Raw genomic sequence first — 21,663 nt, 5'->3', positions numbered from 1 at the left:
ATGGACTTAATGACATGGTTAATTAAAGTCAAATGAACCATTTGAATCTAGGTGGCACACTTAGTCAAATAACGCTTCATGTGCCTGCCAGACATGGCCAGGGAAAGCTGAGGATGAATCCAGTGGTAGAGCAGGAAGTCAGATGCACATCTAGCCTCCAGCATGTTTCTGACTTCCATATTCACAAGCAAAGATATGAAAGGTTGGGCTATATAAATTCAATCAGTCAAAATGCTTTTAGGAAATACCTTGATATTTCTACTTTGTTCGCAATCACATTTACAACAGACAAATGATTTGAAACTATCCTGTTTCCCCCATATTGCTTTCTACAGTTTTGACCATGGAAAAAGTCAATGCAGATTACCCTTTCAAAGGCTGAATTAAGGTTAAAAGGCTGCATAAATAAAAGTTTATGAAGCCTAAATAGGAAAATAGATAATAAATAAAATAAATAGGTATTTATTTAAATAAATATTTAGCATTATAAAATCTACCATCAGGGTTGATGCAGAGAAACTACTTTAAGCTCCTGTATTAAAGTTGATATTACAACCAATTAAATCAACAGAAATTTCAACTAAACCTAAAATTTTAGTTTATATTAGGCACCCAGGAGATATATATATCTAAATACTATGTGTGCTATTAATATTTGTTTGCACATGCATAACATTCTTCCTGTTTCCACCGTGCATTAATAACTTCTTGTTTCAAACCTAGTTAAGATCAGGAAAACTAGAACAAGAAACAGAAATATCCTGTACAAGTAAATTATAATGTATTTACATTTTAGCATGTATCATCTTTAATTAGTAAAATACCAGAAATAACCTTTGAACAAAAAGATTAAGACAAAAAGCTGAATGTAAACAGAACTACACACCTTTCAATCTGGACTCAAATTTCTCATTCATGCAGCCTACAATTTTCTATTATGCAACAGAGCAAGATGGCTTGTTACTGTTATGTACTCAAAAAATATACCCTAAGAGAACTTACCACTGATATTCTCACTTAAAATAAGATGGAATAGTTGAGCAAAAGCATCAACATCTTTGTGCAGCCAAATATCTGAGAGACAGGCATCCATTTCCTTTATAAGCCAAGGCTCAAGGGAATTAAAATCCTTTTCACTCTGTGAAGTGAAGAAAATGGACAACAAATGGATCCTACTGGAATCACTACTGTCCAATTAGGAAAATAACACAAATAAAGAAAAATGCTGAAAATTGTTTTGTTATCAAGTTTCAAATGGTTCATTAATTTATCATAGGTTCAAAATACAAATGATCACAAGCATAAAATTGAAGAAAACAACTAATTTTTTGGGAGCCAGTAAAGAATAAGAGATCCAAAAAAAAATCAAGATCTATTTCATAATCACCATTGGAACGGCACTCAATATGTGGTACAGGATGTTTCGTTTCAAATACATAATTTTGGGGAAAAAAAGAGCTAATTCAGTAATCTGCCATTGCAAGCCAGCCATTATTAGATGACCAACAATTCATACAAATGCTTATGGATTGAACTGTATGTCCTTGTGACTAGTAATATAATCAACTTGGACAACATGGCAGGAGGACATAAAGAAGAAGAAAAATTAAAGATAGTCATTTTAAAAAGTAGCCAAATTACCAACTGACTAAATACACTGTCTCCACCATCATCAAGTAAATCATTTTCTGCTGTAAGACTTGGGATAAATCTTTGTCTTTGATGCTCTGATCTGCTGGTACAGCTGGTCTCCTTAGCTTTATACCATTCGCTCAAGTTTGTTTGCTGCTTGTCTTCTGAGAAGATAAAATTTATTTCTTATTAATTTTAAGTACAGTTAATTCTAATGCAAGAAAACTACATTAAAAAAACTACTATAATGTTATTGTTGGGTTAATATCTTACAAACTTAAGCTAACTCCAGGCTGCGCGCTCAATATAGATATATTTTTAAGGAATTAATGGCGAACAGAGGAAACGTATGCAACTGCAGTTACCTCGCTGTTTTTCTTTTTTATATTTCAACATTTCTTTATTTGTGTAGCCAGTGGTACGCAAGATGTCCTCTAAAAACAGCTCTTTTACTTCAAATGGTCTTCCTTGAACTTGAAAGAAAGGGACCAAAGATCAAAATCCATTGTTGAATCAGCCTTGCTCATCTTTGATAAAATATTTATACCTCTACTCAAAGTCTAGCAATCCTATTTGACATTTAAGATTGTCATCTTGTCAAGCTCCTTTATAAGGCTTACAATACAGAGTAATGATTAATTCCAAAGACCTGAGCAATACCTGATTAACCTGCTTAGAGATCTTAATATCAGATTATTTCATCATGACTATTGCATCTAGTGTAGTGGGTAGTGTTTGTTGCTCTCACTTTCAGCTTCCACCATGGGCAAGAAGTCTCGCGAAAGGGAAAGCCGAGTGTGTAAGTCTCTCCCTGCCAGTACACAGCCTTTCCAACACTAAGCCTCATGTAATAACTCCTCACTGAACTCCATTTGGACTCGGGCTGAACTACAGAGGAGCAGGAGAGCTGGCCCCTGCACATATAGTATACAAGCTCACCAGTGTGTGGACACACCCTGGGGCGCGTGAACCTGATGTCCAGCTGTGGGTATTTAGCCCCACTATCTTGTGGCAGCCTTGGGAAAGACTAAGACTATGGGAGTAAATCCAGACAGCAAATCCAGAGTGGAGCCCCTATGCAGCACCTGCAGCCAAGCTAGTGCCAAACTTCATAGGCTTTCCTTTCGACTAAATTGGTGAGGCCAAGTGGGGGATCTTGATGACTGGGCATCTCAGGATCTCTATATTTTCCACTCAGGCTTGTAATGATGCTCGAGATAGGTGAATGCAAACCAACCAACCAACTACCGCTAGGTGCAACTACATTGCTATCACATTACTGATATTTCATGATATTCTGAGGAATGAAATGTCATTAATTTTCAAATCTTTTTTTAAGTCACTTTTTAGAGAAAATGTCAGCTGGTTAATCTTGTACTATGATAAATTTATTTCCCTGGAAGTTTCAAGGCAAAATAAATGTGAAAACAAATATCAGTATGTTCTTGCACCTTAACGCCAATTTATGGCACATCACTGGAGCAAAAGGGCATGTCATCCTGGTCTGAGAAGCAAGTTAAACCTTTCCCCTAGATTTAAAGTGGAGGTTGATAGTTTCTTAAATAATCAGGGTGTCAAGGATTAAGGGAAGAAGGCAGGAGAATGGGATTCAGAAGGATAATGAATTAGCCATGATGGATTGGCAGATCAGACTCAATTAACCAAATAGCCTAATTAAAGTTGGATAAGTCACTAGACAGGATGTACCCTAGGCTACTGTGGGAAGCAAGGGGAGATTGCTGAGCCTCTGGCAATGATCTTTGCATCATCAATGAGGACGGGAGAGGTTCCGGAGGATTGGAGGATTGTGGATGTTGTTCCCTTGTTCAAGAAAGGGCGTAGGGATAGCCCAGGAAATTATAGGCCAGTAGGTCTTACTTCAGTGGTTGGTAAGTTGATGGAGAAGATCCTGAGAGGCAAGATTTATGAACATTTGGAGAGGCATAATATGATTAAGAATAATCAGAATGGCTTTGTCAAAGGCAGGTCGTGCCTTATGAGCCCGTTTGAATTTTTTGAGGATGTGACCAAGCACATTGATGAAGGTAGAGCCGTAGATGTAGTGTATATGGATTTCAGCAAGGCATTTGATAAGGTACCCCATGTAAGGCTTATTGAGAAAGTTAAGGAGGCATGGGATCCAATGGGACATTGCCTTGTGGATCCAGAACTGGCTTGCCCACAGAAGACAAAGAGTGGTTGTAGACGGGTCATATTCTGCATGGAGGCTGGTGACTAGTGGTGTGCCTCAGGGATCTGTTCTAGGGACCCCTACTCTTTGTGATTTTTATAAATGACCTGGATGAGGAAGTGAAGGGATAGTAAATTTGCTGATGGCGCAAAGGTTGGGGGTGTTGTGGATAGTGTGGAGAGCTGTCTGAGGTTACAGTGGGACATTGACAGGATGCAAAACTGGGCTGAGAAGTGGCAGATGGAGTTCAACACAGATAAGTGTGAGGTGATTCATTTTGGTAGTTCAAATATGATGGCAGTGTTACGAATGAGGAGCAACTCTGATGGGCAGAAGGGTGCAAAGTCATCCCCCCCTTCTTGAGAAACGCAAAATCGCTACTATTTCGGGTCTGATACCAAGGAAATGAGAGAGAGACAACGCAGAGATACACAAAAGTGGAATGTCTCCTCCTAACAAAAGTGGAACGGAACCACTGATTACTGCTATTGTCTCTTGGAGAAGGATTGTGTATTGAGTACTGTTCTATTCATTGAAACCCCTCAGGGGGCAACCAGAGTGGTCTGGTTGATGGGTTGCATCATCCCAACCTGATTGACACCTGAGACCCCGTGAGTGGGGATAAAAGTAAGGTCTGGGGAACACCCCTCAGACGCACCAGGAGAGACGCTACGAGACCGGTGGGGGCTTGTGTGTGTGTCCACCCTTGCCTGGGTGATGAATCCACCACGGAAGAACGGTCTAGCTAAAGGACGGAGGGGTCATACGTGAATGGCCACAACAACGCATCAACGGATCAAGATCGTAAAAGGAAAGTCGGCAAGTCAATAGCTGTTACTGCTTTCTCTCTCTCTCTCTCTCTCTCCAACAATTGCAACACTGCGACCAACAACTACTGCAGCCTGCATGAACTGAACTGAACTTTATATTTCCATCGGACAATTCATTATCCCCTAGACAACGATAGAGCTTATTTCTTATTGATTATTATTATACCCGCACTTTTAGGTTTAGTATTGATGACGTATATTATCTGTATATTTGCATTGATATTATTTTTGTGTATTTTTACTAATAAATACTGTTAAAAATAGTATCATCAGACTCCAACGGATACTCCTATCTTTGCTGGTAAGACACCCAGTTACGGGGTTCGTAACAGCAGAATATAGTATTAATGGTAAGACTCTTGGCAGTGTGGAGGATCTGAGGAATCTTGGGGTCCAAGTTCATAGGACACTCAAAGCAGCTGCGCAGGTTGACTCTGTGATTAAGAAGGCATACGGTGCACTGGCCTTCATCAATCGTGGAATTGTGTTTAAAAGCTGAGAGGTAATGTTGCAGCTATACAGGACCCTGGTCAGACCCCACTTAAGAGTACTGTGCTCAGTTCTGATCACCACACTACAGGAAGGACGTGGAAACCACAGAAAGGGTGCAGAGGAGATTTACAAGGATGTTGCCTGGTTTGGGGAGCATGCCTTATGAGAATATGTTGAGTGAACTCGGCCTTTTCTCCTTGGAGCGATGGAGGATGAGAGGTGACCTGATAAGATGAGAGGCATTGATCATGTGGATGGTCAGAGGTTTTTACCCAGAGCTGAAATGGCCAGCATGAGAGGGCATAGTTTTAAGGTGCATGGATGTAGGTACAGAGGAGATGTCACAGGTAAGTGTGTTTTTTTTAACTCAGAGAGTGCTGAGTGCGTGGAATGGGCTGCTGGCAGCAGTGGTGGAGGCAGAAACGATAGGGTCTTTAGGAGACTCCTGGATGGCTACGTGGAGCTTAGAAAAATAGAGGGCTCTGGGTAAAGCCTAGGTAGTTCTAAGGTAGGGACATGTTCAGCACAGCTTTGTGGGCCGAAGGGCCTGTATTAGGCTGTATGTTTTCGATGTTTCTATGCTCCTATGTCTTATGGTATTATGGAGTATCCAAGAGCCTGCTGTGCAAGAAATACATTGTTTTCTGCTATTTCTCAGCTGGCTTCAAGTAGTACCATTCACATTAGTGAATGAAGTAACCCTCTTTCAGTACATTAAGCCCCAAATTTTCTTGGTGACTAACACATATGCAGAGATAAATATACAAATAATACTGGTATCCTCAATAAATGGAGAGGAAAAATATCTTCCAGCAACCCCCAATTTTCACGGATTACATAAGATGAATGAGCAGTGCAAACTGAAAGATTTAACAAGAATAGAATTATGCTGTCCCAAATCTCAGTATGCATTATGTTTGTTCACTTTAGAAACAGTTATCTTTCTTATAAGAACACAAAATCAATGTTAGATCATCCAATCCATCGTATTTTAGCAATACAAACAATAAACAAATACAAAAAAAATTTGAAATTTCATTTACAGGATACCAAGTACATACAAAGTATTGCACATCAATGTTTACTTACTGTATATTACAGGACAGCCATTAAAATATCTGACAAAGAGATTAATATCCAGAGCTGCACTAGAAAGAATGAGTCTTAAAGATGGATGTTTTTGCATCAAATCCCTCAGTTTAGTTAATAAGAAATCACTAAACCGATCTCGCTCATGCACTTCATCCTGTCATATAAAAAAATGGGGGAAAAAATAGATGAGTCTGCATTTTTATGCAAAGTTAGTAGAATCCTATTTTTCATTTGTGGAATTACTCCTTTTATCAGTTCGTGGCATAATTGCTGCAAACCATACTACTTAAAGTAGTTCTTCCTCTTGCAGAGTTAATTCCATCAATTTAATCAAAGTGCTTATAACACAAGTGCCATTGAACTGAAAAGTACCAAGGAATGTTCATGCTCTGCTCTGCAACTCTTAATCTGAAGAAGCAAATCCATTAAGGAAGTAAATCCCTTTAGCTTAATTGTTAAAAGGTTTCCTGAACAACCTCAGCATGAATTTAGTTATTATTTAAAAATGCTAATTTTCAGCTTTTCAATGTGTGTGTCAGTATTTCATAAGAAAAATCAACATTCACAAAAACTACAGAATCTCAGTATGAATCAATGAGAGGAAATAGAAGACAGTCAGGCTTTTGAGGCCAGCAGGAAAGAAAACTAAAAATTAGCATTATTAATTTCTCACAATTTACTTCCACAGAAATTAAGGCAGATAATTAAGGAAATATATGCTTCTTCAGAAACATTATAAATTTGCTTTCATGTAGTGCTTTTTTCCCGCATGAAGTTAGATTGAAGGAGAAAGTTGCAAAAATGCAACTACTGAAATAGTTTTATTTTCCTCAAAGAAACTATCTGGGGCAGCTCTTAACTTATGTGAGCATTTACTTTCTTGGAATGACATGCAACAATATGGAGACTAGGCCCTAGAGAGGATGCAGTAATGATTTTCTAGAACAGGATGCAGGAACAGGAATTTCACATTCAGAATCTAAGTTTCATCTCTTTAGAGCACAGAAAGTTGGAGAGAAGTATGTGAAAACATAATTGTTTTTAAACAGGATAGATAAGGAGCATCAGTATCCATTAGAGTAAGGTCAAGAACCAGAGGGGACAGATTTAAAGCAACAGCATGAGATCCATGGAAGCACTAATAAAATCTTTTTTTTTAAAATACATAGTTTGTTGCTTGAAAGAATGCTGCATGAAGATTCAATTGTGACTTTTAAAAGGGAAATGTAAATATTTGAAGATAAAAAATAATCAGAGCTACAGGATAAAGAATTGAGGCAATGGAATTCACTGGACCTCTGTGCTATATTGACTATCTATGGCACAGATGGTTGTTGATTTTCAGACAGACCGAATAGCTATTTCTAATTTTTGGGCTTTGATAACATTATTTTCTCAAATATTTTTGTTCCAAGATTTTATCAGCTACTTTTTTTTTAAAATAAGATAACTTTTTTGGGGGGGATCAATAATTTATCAAGTACACTCATCTCTGGATTTAGAAATTGTATCACAGTAATCAAAAGTTAGCATTGTGTCTGTTTTTTTACAAGGCTGAGTTCCTAGCTCACAGTACGGATGGAAAGCATGCAAGGAGCCACCTGTATTTGAACCCAGAACCACTCGCCTCAAAGTCCAGTGCGGATGCCTCTACACTACCGGCCAACAAGGAAATCCTTATTTAAGAAAACACCAGGTGTTCAGCGAAGCGGTCTCCCAGTCTGCTACACCTGCCCTCACACTTCCTCCCTCACCACCACTGAAGGCCCCAGACAATCCTTCCAGGTGAGGTGACACTTCACCTATGAGTCGGCTGTTGTGACATACTACATCCGGTGCTCCCGGTGCAGCCTTCTATACATTGGTGAGACCCGACGCAGACTGGGAGACCGTTTCGCTGAACACCTACGCTCTGTCCGCCAGGGAAAGCAGGATCTCCTAGTGGCCACACATTTTAATTCCACGTTCCACTCCCATTCCGATATGTCAATTCATGGCCTCCTCTACTGTCAAGATGAAGCCACACTCAGTTTGGAGGAACAACACCTTATATTCTGTCTGGGTAGCCTCCAACTTGATGGCATGAACATTGATTTCTCTAACTTCCATTAATGCCCCTCCTCCCCTTCTTACCACATCCCTTATTTATTTGTTTGTTTATTAATTAATTATTTCCCTTTTTTTCTTCTCTCTCTCTCTGTCCCTCTCACAATCACTTCTTGCCTGCTCTCCATCTCCCTCTGGTGCTCCCCTCCCCCTTTCTTTCTCCCTAGGCCTCCCACCCCAAGATCCTCCCCCTTCTCCAGCTCTGCATCCATTTTGCCAATCAACTTTCCAGCTCCTAGCTTCATCCCTCCCCCTCCTGTCCTCTGCTATCATTTCGGATCTCCCCCTCCCACTTTCAAATCTCTTACTATCTCTTCTTTCAATTAGTCCTGACGAAGGGTCTCAGCCCGAAACGTCGACTGTACTTCTTCCTATAGATGTTGCTTGGCCTGTTGCGTTCCACCAGCACTTTGTCGGTGAGTATTGGCTAAAGTGAGTATTGCATTGCCTGCTGATGAACATCATGAGCTGACTACACTGCTTAGCTGATTCTTCCATGGACCTTAGCTGCTCTCATACTAACATCGTCAACACCATAGCTTACAATGTGATTCAAGCCAAAATATGCAAAGCATTTAGCAAACAATTCAAAATGCAATCACCCAAAGATTCAAAAAGGTGAATTGAAAGGCCTTTTATAATGTTGAAAAACCTTTATTTCCAGCATTTTTCAAAATCTGTTTCATTACTTTAATTTTCTCTTTGGTTAGGAAAAATATACATTATTTTGATAAACTTACTACTATTACGTGAGTGACAGCAGCCAAGGTGCTATCTCCAGCCATTAGTGTTCGAAGAAGAACTCCATTAGTACAAAATGTCAATAGTGTCTTTGGGGATACTCTGAAACAAAGGGATTTAGCATTAACAGATTTAAATGTCAGGTAAGGCTGTGTGTTAAACAACTTTTTTTTCCCCTTATTATACCTGCTTTCCAGTCTAATTTGGTAGCCAATTGTCTGCCCAATCTTCTCACCCCTCTCAGCAGCAACTCTTTCTGCGACAGCAATAGCTGCAAGTCGCCTCGGCTGAGTACAAAATATTCGGCAAGGGATTCCATTCCTGTAGCAATCATCCAGAAGGAACTGTGGAATCTGAGATATAAAAAAATGAATTTGGCTAACCTCAAATTAAAAAGCAGATTCAGAACAAATGCACAACTGTGCTAAAAAAAAAACAGAAATAATTAAACTTTAAACATTTAGAAATCTTTATAAAATACTAATAATGACAACATTTAGTGAGTCATTATTGGCAGAATTTATGTGCATTTTACTATAAATTAACAATTACAAAACAAGGAAATTACATTTTGTATTTTTTCAGAACCTTACTGAGACAAATTTTTAGAACACTTTCAAATATTGTCTGGCATTGTAAGAGAGAGGTGAATAACTAAGCTGACATTTCAACCTTTGCCTGGCATTTATACCTTAATAATGAGAATGAAGTATTCACACTCATGGTGTAATTAAATCCATTAAACAAAAATTGCTGATGTGACTATCACATAGATTCAATTTGAGACAAAAATTAGTGCGTGTCATTCAGCTTCCAGTCCTTTCCAGTTCTGAATAACTGAAATGTTAAAACTGCTTCTCTTTCTAAAGATGCTGCATAGTGTTTCCAACATTTGATGTTTTTATTTCAGAGTCCTTTAGCATTTGTTGAAATACCAAGGTAACAGATGTATTTGTAAGAACAACAAGGGTTGATGTTTTTTTTGAATTAACAGTAAATGACAGAAAAGTTGACCATCTGGCAGAAGCATCAGTCTACACGTCATGCAGAAATTATTTAAACTTTGGAGTGTCACACCCATTAAACATACAAGTTAAAATTAAACAGAGCAAAGGTTAACAAAAGCTCTTTGTCACTAAAAGTAAACACATGACCTTAAATTAAAGGTTTTTCTAAAAACATCTGAAAATAGATTTTTCAAAATTTCACTTCAAACTGGCTGGCATAAAATCAAGTTTAATGCATTTGTTTTCACATACAAATGGAAAAATAACAAATTTATTTGGAGGAAATTTGATTTAATAAGCAGCCTAAAGAGTTTTATTAATAATTAATGAGGCCATACCTGAGTAGTCTTTCCAGACCCAGTTTCTCCAACTATTAAAACCACTCTGTTCTCTTTTATAACTTTCACTATTTCATCTTGCTTTTCAAAAACAGGCAAAGACTGTCTGAAGGCATCTAATTCAGAATCTCCACGTTTTGGTGGAACTTGAGGAATGCCATTGTTGAGTCTACCACTAGTTTTATTCATTTCCCGGTTGTTTTCTGGAGAGACAAGCAAATGAAGCCAACTGACGAATAACTTGAAATTCAACGTAAAAAGTCAAACTAGAAATGTAATACAAAAATGACAGACTTGTAACAGGGATTTTTAAAAATAACAGATGTACTTTTTAAGTCTATGTGAGCATAGTTAGAGATTATAGTAAAATTCTGACATCTGCTTTTCTGAACTCCAGATAGAATCTGGATTTCACAAAGTCGTTTGCCACACTCCGCAGATATTCACAGAGATTCTAGTTACGATGTTCACTTCCACTCATAGTCCTGGTCCCACTCAACAGAACTCCTTGTCCCCAAATGCTTAAAAAAATCACTGTTTTTTTTAAAAAAGAGGTTGCTCAATTTTATAATGAATAATTTTATTCATGAACCTATAGCAACCAGGTTCCTGTTCCTTCACTCCCTTAAAGCTTACCAGGTTCATTGAGAAATTTTTTATAAAACTGTGTAATACCTTTAAAAAGTAAATTTAAAATGTGTTTGGATTGAATAACTTTAATAGTCTGTAGAATCTACTAAACCAGCATCACCAAAGTCCCAAGCAAACGGGATTATCAGAGCTTTTCTATAATTGGGAAACATTGCATATAACCTTTCCGTCAGGCTTTTATAAACTAAGAGTTAAAATGTCCATTGCTTATCACCATTAAAACTGTTATCACTACGAAGCAACAGCTGCTGTTACCTTAAAAGATGCTATTAACAAAATAGATAAGACTCTTTTCAGCAAAATCATAGATTCATCAAGAAGGGAAATAGGCTCTTTGGTCTAGCTGGTCCATGCTGATCAATATTCACATTTTCTAATGTTGCATTTCAATTTTTAGAATATTATTTTCCAATTAGAAATACAGTTCACAACCGCAGATATGAAGAAAATCTAGGTAATTACACATTATGGTATTCAATAAATGTTCAATATCAACAAAAAAAAAGCAAGCATAGCAAACAAATCCATCTCCATCCCCTAGCTTCAATACTGCAAAAGTTGGCCAAACTAGTTTTGAGATTGTTATTAAAACTGAAGAACAATTTTTTTCAAATATGCTTATTTCCACCCTTCAATACAAATAGTAGTACATACCTGCTTCAACTGTCAACAAATTCCCACGTTCAGTTCTGGGTAAAAGATCTGTGCGTTCTTTATTTGTCACAGGAAACCTCTGAATTAGACTGCAAATAGCATGTTTCATGATATGAGTCAGCGTGCAGGTCATGATGGCCTGAGCCATCTCCGAACCATCTTTTTTCTTTATTGTAAGAAACCTATGTGCACCTTTTCTAAAGAGGAAAACAAAATCAAACACGTTTCTTGATAAGTTTAAAATAAGAAATGTTATTATATTTACAACATACAATATAGCTTTTGTGAACTATGCATTATGAAAATAGAGAATTTCAATAATTTTTCATCTTCACACATTTATCTCACATTTACACATCCATGGTCTAAGTGATAGAAAAGTGAAAATGGTTAGATATATAGCTTTAAACATACTTAAAACAATACAAAATCATTTAAAATGTACATTATTTGTGAACTGGAACATTCAATGTTTTTGCACAAGAATACCACGCGAAAAACATGTGAAATCTTTGCAACTTACCCTTTACTTTTAGAGATCAGGCCTAGGGACTGGGCAAGACGATGAATAAATGCTCTTTCTGTACTAGTCAGGGAGGATGGAAATTCCATTTCTAAAAAGAAAAATTGATCTGTTACTGAGAAATAATATAACTGAAGTGTCATTAGCGTATCACAGGAAAACTCCCCCAAATCTGCAAATCATGCTGAAACAAATAATTCCTTAATTATGTTTATTAGTTCATTGTAGTTATCACCAAAACAATGATTTTGAATGTCTGCAATGTTTAAAACTGTTTAATGTCATTTCCAGTACACAAATGTAAAGCAGAATGAAACAATTGTTACTCCAACTCCAATGCAGCACAAAAAACATAATTAGATATAGAACTCAATAATAATAATTTTAATAAGTCTATCTATTTTTACATGGAAATGAAATGCAAATCCTGCCCTTGGGAAAGTTTTCTACATCAGAGAAATATGATAATGTATGAGGCATAGCACCCAATATCACGGAATGTTACAGCAATGCCAAAATTAATATTCAGTTGGAGAACATTTCACATTTTGCCTCAGTTTTCACAATATTGAAAAATACAAAATAAACAATGAAAAAATTCTATAGATATGAAGAAATCCCTTCTGCAAGTCAAACAGGATTTGGCAAATTTTCAAACATCACCGCACATGAAAATTGAAGCAAAGAAAACTGTCACTAATACCTTTACTCAAGCAGAATCAGGAACAAAGTACATAACAGTGGACAGCAAGAAGCTTGAGGCTGTTTCAGAATAATCTTTAAAATGACTATAACGTGAGTAGCCAATGTTAACTTGGAAGAGGCAAGTCAAAAGAGATAGCACTCAACATAAAAATAAGGGTGCATCAATGTACTGCTAAATCTTAAAAAGTATCAGAAAAGATCAAGCTACAGAAACAAGTGTCTTGATCTTTCAAAGCTGTACCAGCATATAGTTTGCATACTCAGGCCAGCTTGTCTTCAAACTTAACTCTAACTCATCTCAGAAAATAGTGTGCTGAAACCTGAAAGGTTTGAGCAGATAATTCCAGACTGACACTTTGAAGTACTGAGGGCTTCAGTGCAGGATTAAGGAGGATATACATGCATACACAACAAATGTCTACCACTGGGATACACTGTTGAAATGAGTGAACACAAATTAACAAACCTTTTAAGGCTCTTTGTTAATTATTTTACAGGACTTAAGCGCTCCATTATCTCTCATTATTGCCCTTCAACTAAGTGGCTTGCTGGGCTATTTAGATCAACCATATCTGGAATGGTTAAATAAAGCAGATTTTGCTCGAAAGACAGTAATGAATTTTTACAACAATCATCTGGATTCAAGTATATTGTTACTGAAAAGTTTATGTTAAATCACTTTTATTTGATAAACCAACTTAAATTTCTGTTGTAATTTAATATTGTATTCTGGATTGAAGGTGTACTAAAACAAGCATACACCTCTAACATCTGTTAGCACTATGGAGCACTGGTTGCTTTTTTGTCATTTTTAGGTTTGTTGTAACTAATTTACCTTCAACAAGGTTACACAAATGGCCAGATAAGTTCTTTCATGTTAACAATTGAGGGATAAATACTAGTTAATACACCAAACTAAATGTCTTAAGAATGAGAAGCAGCAGTAGACAATGCGTGGCACCTGCTCCACCATTCAACAGGATCAGGGCTGATATTTTTCCTCAGCACCAATTTCCTACACTAATTCCTTTTTTCATCCATTCTCTTAATGTCTGTTATGGAATTTTTACATCTTTCAGAAAGGGCTGCACCTCCAATAAAATATACAAAATGCTGAAAAAACTCAGCAAGTCAACCAGCATATATATGCAGATGAATAGAGAGTCAACCTTTCTGGCTGAGACCCTTCTTCAGTACTGGAAAGGAAAGCGGAAGACGCCAGAATAAAAAAAAGGTGGAAGGGGAAGGAGTACAAGCTGAAAGGTGTAGTTTTAAGGGTGCATTGCCCCATGATCCTTGATTCTTCTCATCTATAACTTTCCTCCATTCTTATGACCTGCATTAGGCACTTAATTAAATCTGAAGTGAATATTAACCAATAATTATCTGACCTAGAGAGAAGAACACCAGCACTGAGCAATGGATATTCTAGTAGACATGAAGAATCCACTGCAGCATTCATATTGGATGATGTTGTTTTGCTCAAGTCATCATCATAAGAACAGATTAACTAATTACAGTTCCATAAATTGTGAAACCCTGGAGTGCACAAACCAGCTGTCTGATACTGAAATAACTGATTACAAAGTGCAGAATGCCCTGAGGTTACAAGAACAAATTTCCTTCCCTGAGTGCCTTTAGTGAGACAGGTATTTCCTCTTTTGAAATTAAATTTCTCCAGTTGCCGTGCTGTGATCAACTGACTGGATCAATAGCTCAGGATGTTAGCCTAGCAATTTAACTAGTATGCTACCGTATCCTATGATGTGGGAAGGGATAAATTCTTTCCTTCAATAATATCCCCAATGGAATATGGAATTTAAGTTTTATTTTTCAGTTGATTTTTTTAGTCATCGTACAATATGAAATGAAAATAAACATCCAATAACTATTTCATGCCATCACCTATCATAGAATTATAACAAATGCACTGTTACTCTGTCCACCTTTTTGATCGCTGTAACAGAATCTTTCTAGTGCAATATTTACTGCAATCTTCACTTCTTCATCAATCCGGATATCTTTAAATCCTTTTGCTTTGGAGGCAGCTTGGTTTGACTGGGCACTGCCAGGTCGTGGGGACACACTTGCAGGTCTTGACATATTTGATCTGAAGAAACAAAATAAAATATTTTCATAAAATTTTTAAATCAATTCTACACAATATGAAATAATGTAATCTATTTAACACAATTCTTATATCAGACTATGTAATATGAGTTTTATAGTTCAAAATGAATGTAAATATTTCACATTTGTACAATGCTTCACAAATCTTGCCAGTTTTGATGTTATTGTTCATGTAAATTAAATCCCTCAATAGCAAGTGCAATGATTTAAAATTAACCAAACTCCCTACAATATAAAATGCATAAATTCATGGAAAAACAAAAACAGCAGGCAAATTCAAAAAAAAGTAAATATTTCTGGTTAATGACCTGAACTATACCAAGTATAGCAACATCAAACATATGGGTAATTTTTTTGGAAGGAAGCCAAATATTCCCTGAAACTGTAAGGTAAGTGCAGTGTTCAATAGTTGTGAACTACACCAGGAATACTATCCACCAAATACAACCCAAAATAAATAAACATACAGGATAGAAAAAAAAATTATGACGAAAAAGACAAGAAATAATACTAGAGAAGCAAATCACCATTAGCTCACACTATCCATATTATTTGACTTGATAGATATAATGTCAACTAGTGCATATCCAAGTGCCTACCTTGCTACTTCTTGCTTTCAACATTTTTTTAACATTTTTAGACTGTTAATACTTCTCTTTGAATTTTACTAAATGTTCCCACAATATAGTTGCACACTTTGACCCCAAGACAAGTTTCTGAAATATCTCCTCCAAAATTCACAATTTATTTAATCAGAAATGAAGCTGATTAGGATGAGCCCAAAGTAAAAATATAGTCAATGGAGAAAGGTCTACTTCAATAGTATGTGAATAAATCTGGCCCAAGTAAACTGTGGGGAGAAAAAAAAAGCTGACAAGGCAGAATTTTAGAGTGTGTAGGGATAAATTTAGTAACCGGAGCCCAGTTAGGTTAACTTTAGTGGTTAAGAAAGTTCTAGATATAATAATCAGGAAGTCTTTGCAATCAATCATATGAATAAGTGTGGATTAATTAGCAAATAGCAATGTGCATTTGTTAAAGGTAGAAGAGCTGATTTAATTTGACAGCAGCAATCATAGAGATGGATTAAGTAATACAGCAAACATAGTACAATAACAACAAAGTAATGGAAACACTCAGCAGGTCAGACAGCATCTGAAAGAGAAACACTGAATATTTAATTTCATTTGACAAGTTCACACTTGGTAGACTGGAATGAAGCTTTGAGCTTTTGGGATCCAAGATAAATTGGCAAATTAGTAATAGGCAATAAAGAATGATAAAGAAGGGTCGCTTCTGTCAATGTAAGCCTATAACCAGTGGGTGCACCACAGGAAACAGCATTAAGATGATTGCCATTTGTTAATTACATTAATGGGTTTGATGTTAATGAAAATGAGGCCTGAAACTATCAGCAAAAAAAAAGTTCTATACAAGTTCAAGAAGCAGCACCAATGACATCATCAATATAACAAAACTGTTGAGGGAGGGGCATGAGCAGGGCTGTCACAAGGACTATTCCAAAACCCTAAAAGAGAAAGCATAACTTGGACCAATATGATCTGCCAGAAACAAAACTTTGACTTACTGAAAGTGAATGGGGCACAATCAATAGGGATGCCAACACAGTTACCGTATACCAAGACAAAGCTTTTGTTTCCAGATATGAAGACAAAGCATTAAATATATCTTGGCCTTTGCATGTTTCGGGCAGTTCTTTGCAACAGAAAAAGTTTTCTTGAATCTCACCATCATTTAAAAAATTTTACAAATGCTACAACATGACATTTATTGGTGAAATCTGTTGACCCATCAAGCTGGATACAGAAGTTGTTGTTTTTCAGCTTATCACACAAATTATCTTCAGCATCATATGACATGTCAACAATGTCGACTTGTCATACTGTTTGATTTCAATTTCTCATACTGCATCTTGTTCTAACACGGGTTAATAAAATATTATAAAACATAATAATAACTAAACGAGAAAACCACAAAAAATATGAAAACTTCACAACCCTTTTGCAAAGTTTACAACAGCAGCAAAGCGGCAAACCAGTAGTTGAATCATGGCACATAAAAATTCCTTCTTTGGAATGGAAATTTCCTTCCAGTTTTCTACTACACTGGTAGTTTGTTCGCTCCCATAAGTCGGTCAGCGGCGTGAAAAGGAAAGTTGGGGGAGGTGATTAGGGAGGGAGAGGCTGACTTCACACCCCAAGTTGGGAAAGTCCATTCAATGCTCAGAAAACACACTTCATGTTCATCATCAGACCACCATCCTCCCTTCCATGCAATACAGTGCTCCTCATCAGCCTACCATCCTTCCGTAAAATACAGCGCTCCTCATCAGCCTACCATCCTTCCGTAAAATACAGTGCTCCTCATCAGCCTACCATCCTTCCGTAAAATACAGCGCTCCTCATCAGCCTACCATCCTCCCTTCCGTAAAATACAGCGCTCACCATCAGCCTACCATCCTCTCTTCCATGCAATACAGTGCTCCACATCAGCATACCATCCTCCCTTCCGTAAAATACAGCGCTCACCATCAGCCTACCATCCTCTCTTCCATGCAATACAGTGCTCCTCATCAGCATACCATCCTCCCTTCCGTAAAATACAGCGCTCCTCATCAGCCTACCATCCTCTCTTCCATGCAATACAGTGCTCCTCATCAGCATACCATCCTCTCTTCCGTAAAATTCAGCGCTCACCATCAGCCTACCATCCTCTCTTCCATGCAATACAGTGCTCCTCATCAGCATACCATCCTCCCTTCTGTAAAATACAGTGCTCACCATCAGCCTACCATCCTCTCTTCCATGCACTACAGTGCTCCTCATCAGCCTACCATCCTCTCTTCCATGCAATACAGTGCTCCTCATCAGCCTACCATCCTCTCTTCCGTAAAATACAGCGCTCACCATCAGCCTACCATCCTCTCTTCCATGCAATACAGTGCTCATCAGCATACCATCCTCCCTTCCGTAAAATACAGCGCTCACCATCAGCCTACTATCCTCCCTTCCATAAAATACAGTGCTCACCATCAGCCTACCATCCTCCCTTCCGTAAAATACAGCGCTCACCATCAGCCTACTATCCTCCCTTCCGTAAAATACAGTGCTCACCATCAGCCTACCATCCTCTCTTCCATGCAATACAGTGCTCCTCATCAGCCTACCATCCTCTCTTCCGTAAAATACAGCGCTCCTCATCAGCATACCATCCTCCCTTCTGTAAAATACAGCGCTCACCATCAGCCTACCATCCTCTCTTCCATGCAATACAGCGCTCCTCATCAGACTACCATCCTCCCTTCCGTAAAATACAGCGCTCACCATCAGCCTACCATCCTCTCTTCCATGCAATACAGTGCTCCTCATCAGCCTACCATCCTCTCTTCCATGCAATACAGTGCTCCTCATCAGCCTACCATCCTCTCTTCTGTAAAATACAGCGCTCACCATCAGCCTACCATCCTCTCTTCCATGCAATACAGTGCTATTAGCCTACTGTCCTCCCCTCCATGCAATTCAGCACTCAGCCTACCGTCCGTCCCTCTATACAATACAGCGCTCACCAATTATCAATGGCCTCCCGTATCTCATGTCAAAAACTGAGAATGGACTCAACCAAATAAACACAGTCCTATTGTGCACTGCCTTACTGGGCTGAGAGACCTGTAATGAGATTGCTAACAGGGCTGCTCAATCATTGACTACCACGGCAATTGCCAGCATTGCACATTGCACGAAGTTCAAAAAACAATGGTTTTCTTTAATCACAATCTCTTGCAGAACCCCTAGCAAACTCTGACAGAAATCTAGAATTCCGTGGAACCCCAGTTGAGAAACAATGCTATAGGCAGATAAAGTTAAACAGTTCCTTCCCATTATTAGAAGGTTCAATATCCAAAGATCATAGATTGATGTGAAATAAAAGCAAAAAAAAAATGGAGATTTTCAATGCCACAAGTGTTTAGGATCTAAAATGAACTGCCAAGGCAGAAGTGGAGGCAGATTCAAAATAAAGCTGGAGATGTATCTGAAAGAATGTGCAGAGCTGTAGGGAGCAAGCACAAGAAGAGAGACTGAATTTCTCTTTTCATAGAACCTACTTAGACTTCTCAAGTGAATGGCTTCTTTCTGTATTGTTACCTGTCTACAATTGCCACTGTACTTTCTGTGCAACCATAAAGAATGTTGTGAGCTTCTCCTCACTGCCAGAAAGCTGAGGCCTTAGCCACATCCATTTGAAATCAATGGCCCTCAGTACAGAAGAGCTTCAGCAAGTACTTCAGTTAGGCATCATTCTTAGAAGTGATGATTTCAAACAGCCCAGAAATTACATCCAAAAAAGGAGCTTTCAAAGGCCTGATCTTAGGAATGGAGAAGTTAAAGAGAGGAAAGAGATTTAAACAAGAGGACAATAATATTAAAGTCTGCAAATCCCCCATTTATGTTAATCCTATATTAAGCATGTTATTAATTTTTTACATAATAAATCAGGACAAAAAGGGGAGACATCCTTGGCAGCTAAGGTAAAGTAAAAACAAACAGATTTTGATAATATATTAAAAGCAAAACAGTAACTAGAAAGAGAAAAAAATCCCTATAAGGATCAGTGTGGTGATCTATATGTGGAAAATGAAGAGGTCCTAAATGAATATTTCACATCTGAAGGTAATGGAAACTAGAGAATTTAGGGAAGAGAACAATGATGTCCTCAGTCTTGTTATGAAAAAGATATCAGCGGATATGATGGGCATTAAGGTGGATAAATGCCCAGGGCCTGAACATGTGAATCCAAGGGCATGGTGAGAAGCAAACGAGGAAACTGCAGAGCCTCAACAATGTGTATATTCCAGAGCCAAAGGTAAGGCATTCAGACAGGAGGCTAATGTGCATTTAAGAAGGCTGCAAGGCCAAACCAAGGAAATACAGACTGATGAGCCTAGCATAAGTGGTGGAAAAGTTAGTGGAGAGGATTCAGAGATAGAATTTTATCCTATCTCATCCTTTTAATCAGGAAGGTGAGATCACATGGCATCCAGGGTGAACTGGCCAAATGGAGTCAGAGGCCTTTCAGATTGAAACATGTGGCAAGTTATGTGCACTAGGATCAGTGCTGGATCCTCATTGTTCATCATGTACATTAATCTGGATGATTAATACATTTGCCAATTGGTGGGGTGATGGATAATTGAGAAAGTTGTCTGTGTTGTACTAGGATCCAGATCAACTAGGAAGCAGACAAATGAAAGGAAATCTAACTCATACCAGTGCAAAGTGAAGAATTTTTGGAAGTGACACTGTGAAAGACAGGGTCTTTGGGAGAGTAGTACAGAACAGAGATCTAGGAGTTCAAGTACATTGTTCCATGAAAGTGATGAAACAAATAGACACTTCTGCACTGAGTCATGCCTTTATGTTATCAAGCAGACAGAAATGTTGATAGGCCAGATGAACGAAAATATAATCGTACAAGTACATTTCAAGCAATAAGTACAGCAAAAATAAACAAGCATAGGGAAAGTTATTTTTTAACAAACATTGAGAGGGAAAATAAAGGGAAATAGAGTTGGAAATTGGAGATTGTGGGATTTGAAATCAAGAATGAGAACTTTAAAAATTCTGAGATTGGATGAGATTGCTTAATCAGAAAGCATTGGGTGATCAAGGAGGTACAAGTGAATTATATGGGACTGCTGTGGAGCATATCAATGATAAGAAAAAAAGAACATTTAAAACACTAATCATATCTAAAGATAACAAATTGTCAACTTAAAGTAAAAGCCAGTGCAGTTATAGAAACTGAAACAAAATATTGAATCTCAACCCTGATGATGTACTCAACACAAATGAATGTGTATTCCTGCTGAGAATCCATGCACCTGTCCTGGGACTTTCACTTTCAGGCCAATTTAAATTCCACTCTAATTTTGATTGCAGAAGTTGCTTTGCTGTGTTTATATTCTAAATTATTTATTGAGAATTTCACAGAATCACCGACTGGAAGGAGTTTCGGCCCGTTGGGTCTGTGCTAGCTCTATGTAAGAGCGCTCTTAAACTGATGACGAACCAGAAGAGGACAAGCCTGATCTGAAGAGAGTATAAATTGCACTCAAATCCAATTGTTCAATATTGGCTGTCATATAAAAAGCAAGCCGGACCTCCGCATCAAGAGAAAACTAATCATGGTGTAGAAAGAGCTGGCACCATGCCCCCACCCCACCGCGGCTGAAGGGAGGGCCCGAGGTGGTGAGGTAATTTGCGGAATAAATCCGGAGTGAGCGGGACGGGGCCGCTCAACAGCTCCTTCAGGTGGGATAACGCAAGACGTAGCTCGACCCGATTGTTGGTGAGGCCGCAAAAGGAACAGCGGTTGTCTTGAAAAGAAAAGCCGCTTTGGCTGGATTCGGCTCGGCTCAGCCCGGCCCAGCTTTCACTCGCCGTTATCATTCGGCCCTCACCTGCTACGGTAACCCGACACTTAGCTCCCCTTCTCATTGACGTCGATCGACCGGCGTGTGACGTCATGCGCAAGCGGAGTACTTCGCTCTCTC

General features: G+C 38.1%; 1 protein-coding gene across 2 annotated transcripts in view; it reads right to left on the bottom strand.

The window, feature by feature from the left end:
• Window positions 1–21,663, bottom strand: part of ythdc2 (YTH domain containing 2) — an 80,260-nt gene extending 58,597 nt beyond the window's left edge. For both annotated transcript variants that reach the window (XM_073068640.1, XM_073068648.1), the window contains exons 1-11: window positions 21,571–21,663; window positions 14,909–15,072; window positions 12,258–12,348; window positions 11,735–11,931; window positions 10,430–10,632; window positions 9,271–9,437; window positions 9,084–9,186; window positions 6,235–6,391; window positions 1,998–2,105; window positions 1,642–1,796; window positions 1,003–1,138 (exon numbers count right to left, since the gene is read on the bottom strand). In XM_073068640.1, coding sequence (XP_072924741.1) covers window positions 1,003–1,138; window positions 1,642–1,796; window positions 1,998–2,105; window positions 6,235–6,391; window positions 9,084–9,186; window positions 9,271–9,437; window positions 10,430–10,632; window positions 11,735–11,931; window positions 12,258–12,348; window positions 14,909–15,065 — 1,474 coding nt within the window. In that variant the 5' untranslated portion in view covers window positions 15,066–15,072; window positions 21,571–21,663. The remainder of the gene's footprint in view (window positions 1–1,002; window positions 1,139–1,641; window positions 1,797–1,997; window positions 2,106–6,234; window positions 6,392–9,083; window positions 9,187–9,270; window positions 9,438–10,429; window positions 10,633–11,734; window positions 11,932–12,257; window positions 12,349–14,908; window positions 15,073–21,570) is intronic.

The sequence above is a fragment of the Hemitrygon akajei genome, chromosome 2 (genome assembly GCF_048418815.1).
Source record: "Hemitrygon akajei chromosome 2, sHemAka1.3, whole genome shotgun sequence".
Lineage (NCBI taxonomy): Eukaryota > Metazoa > Chordata > Chondrichthyes > Myliobatiformes > Dasyatidae > Hemitrygon > Hemitrygon akajei.
Note: the sequence above shows the minus strand (reverse complement) of the source record. Positions and strands in the feature narration are given on the sequence as shown.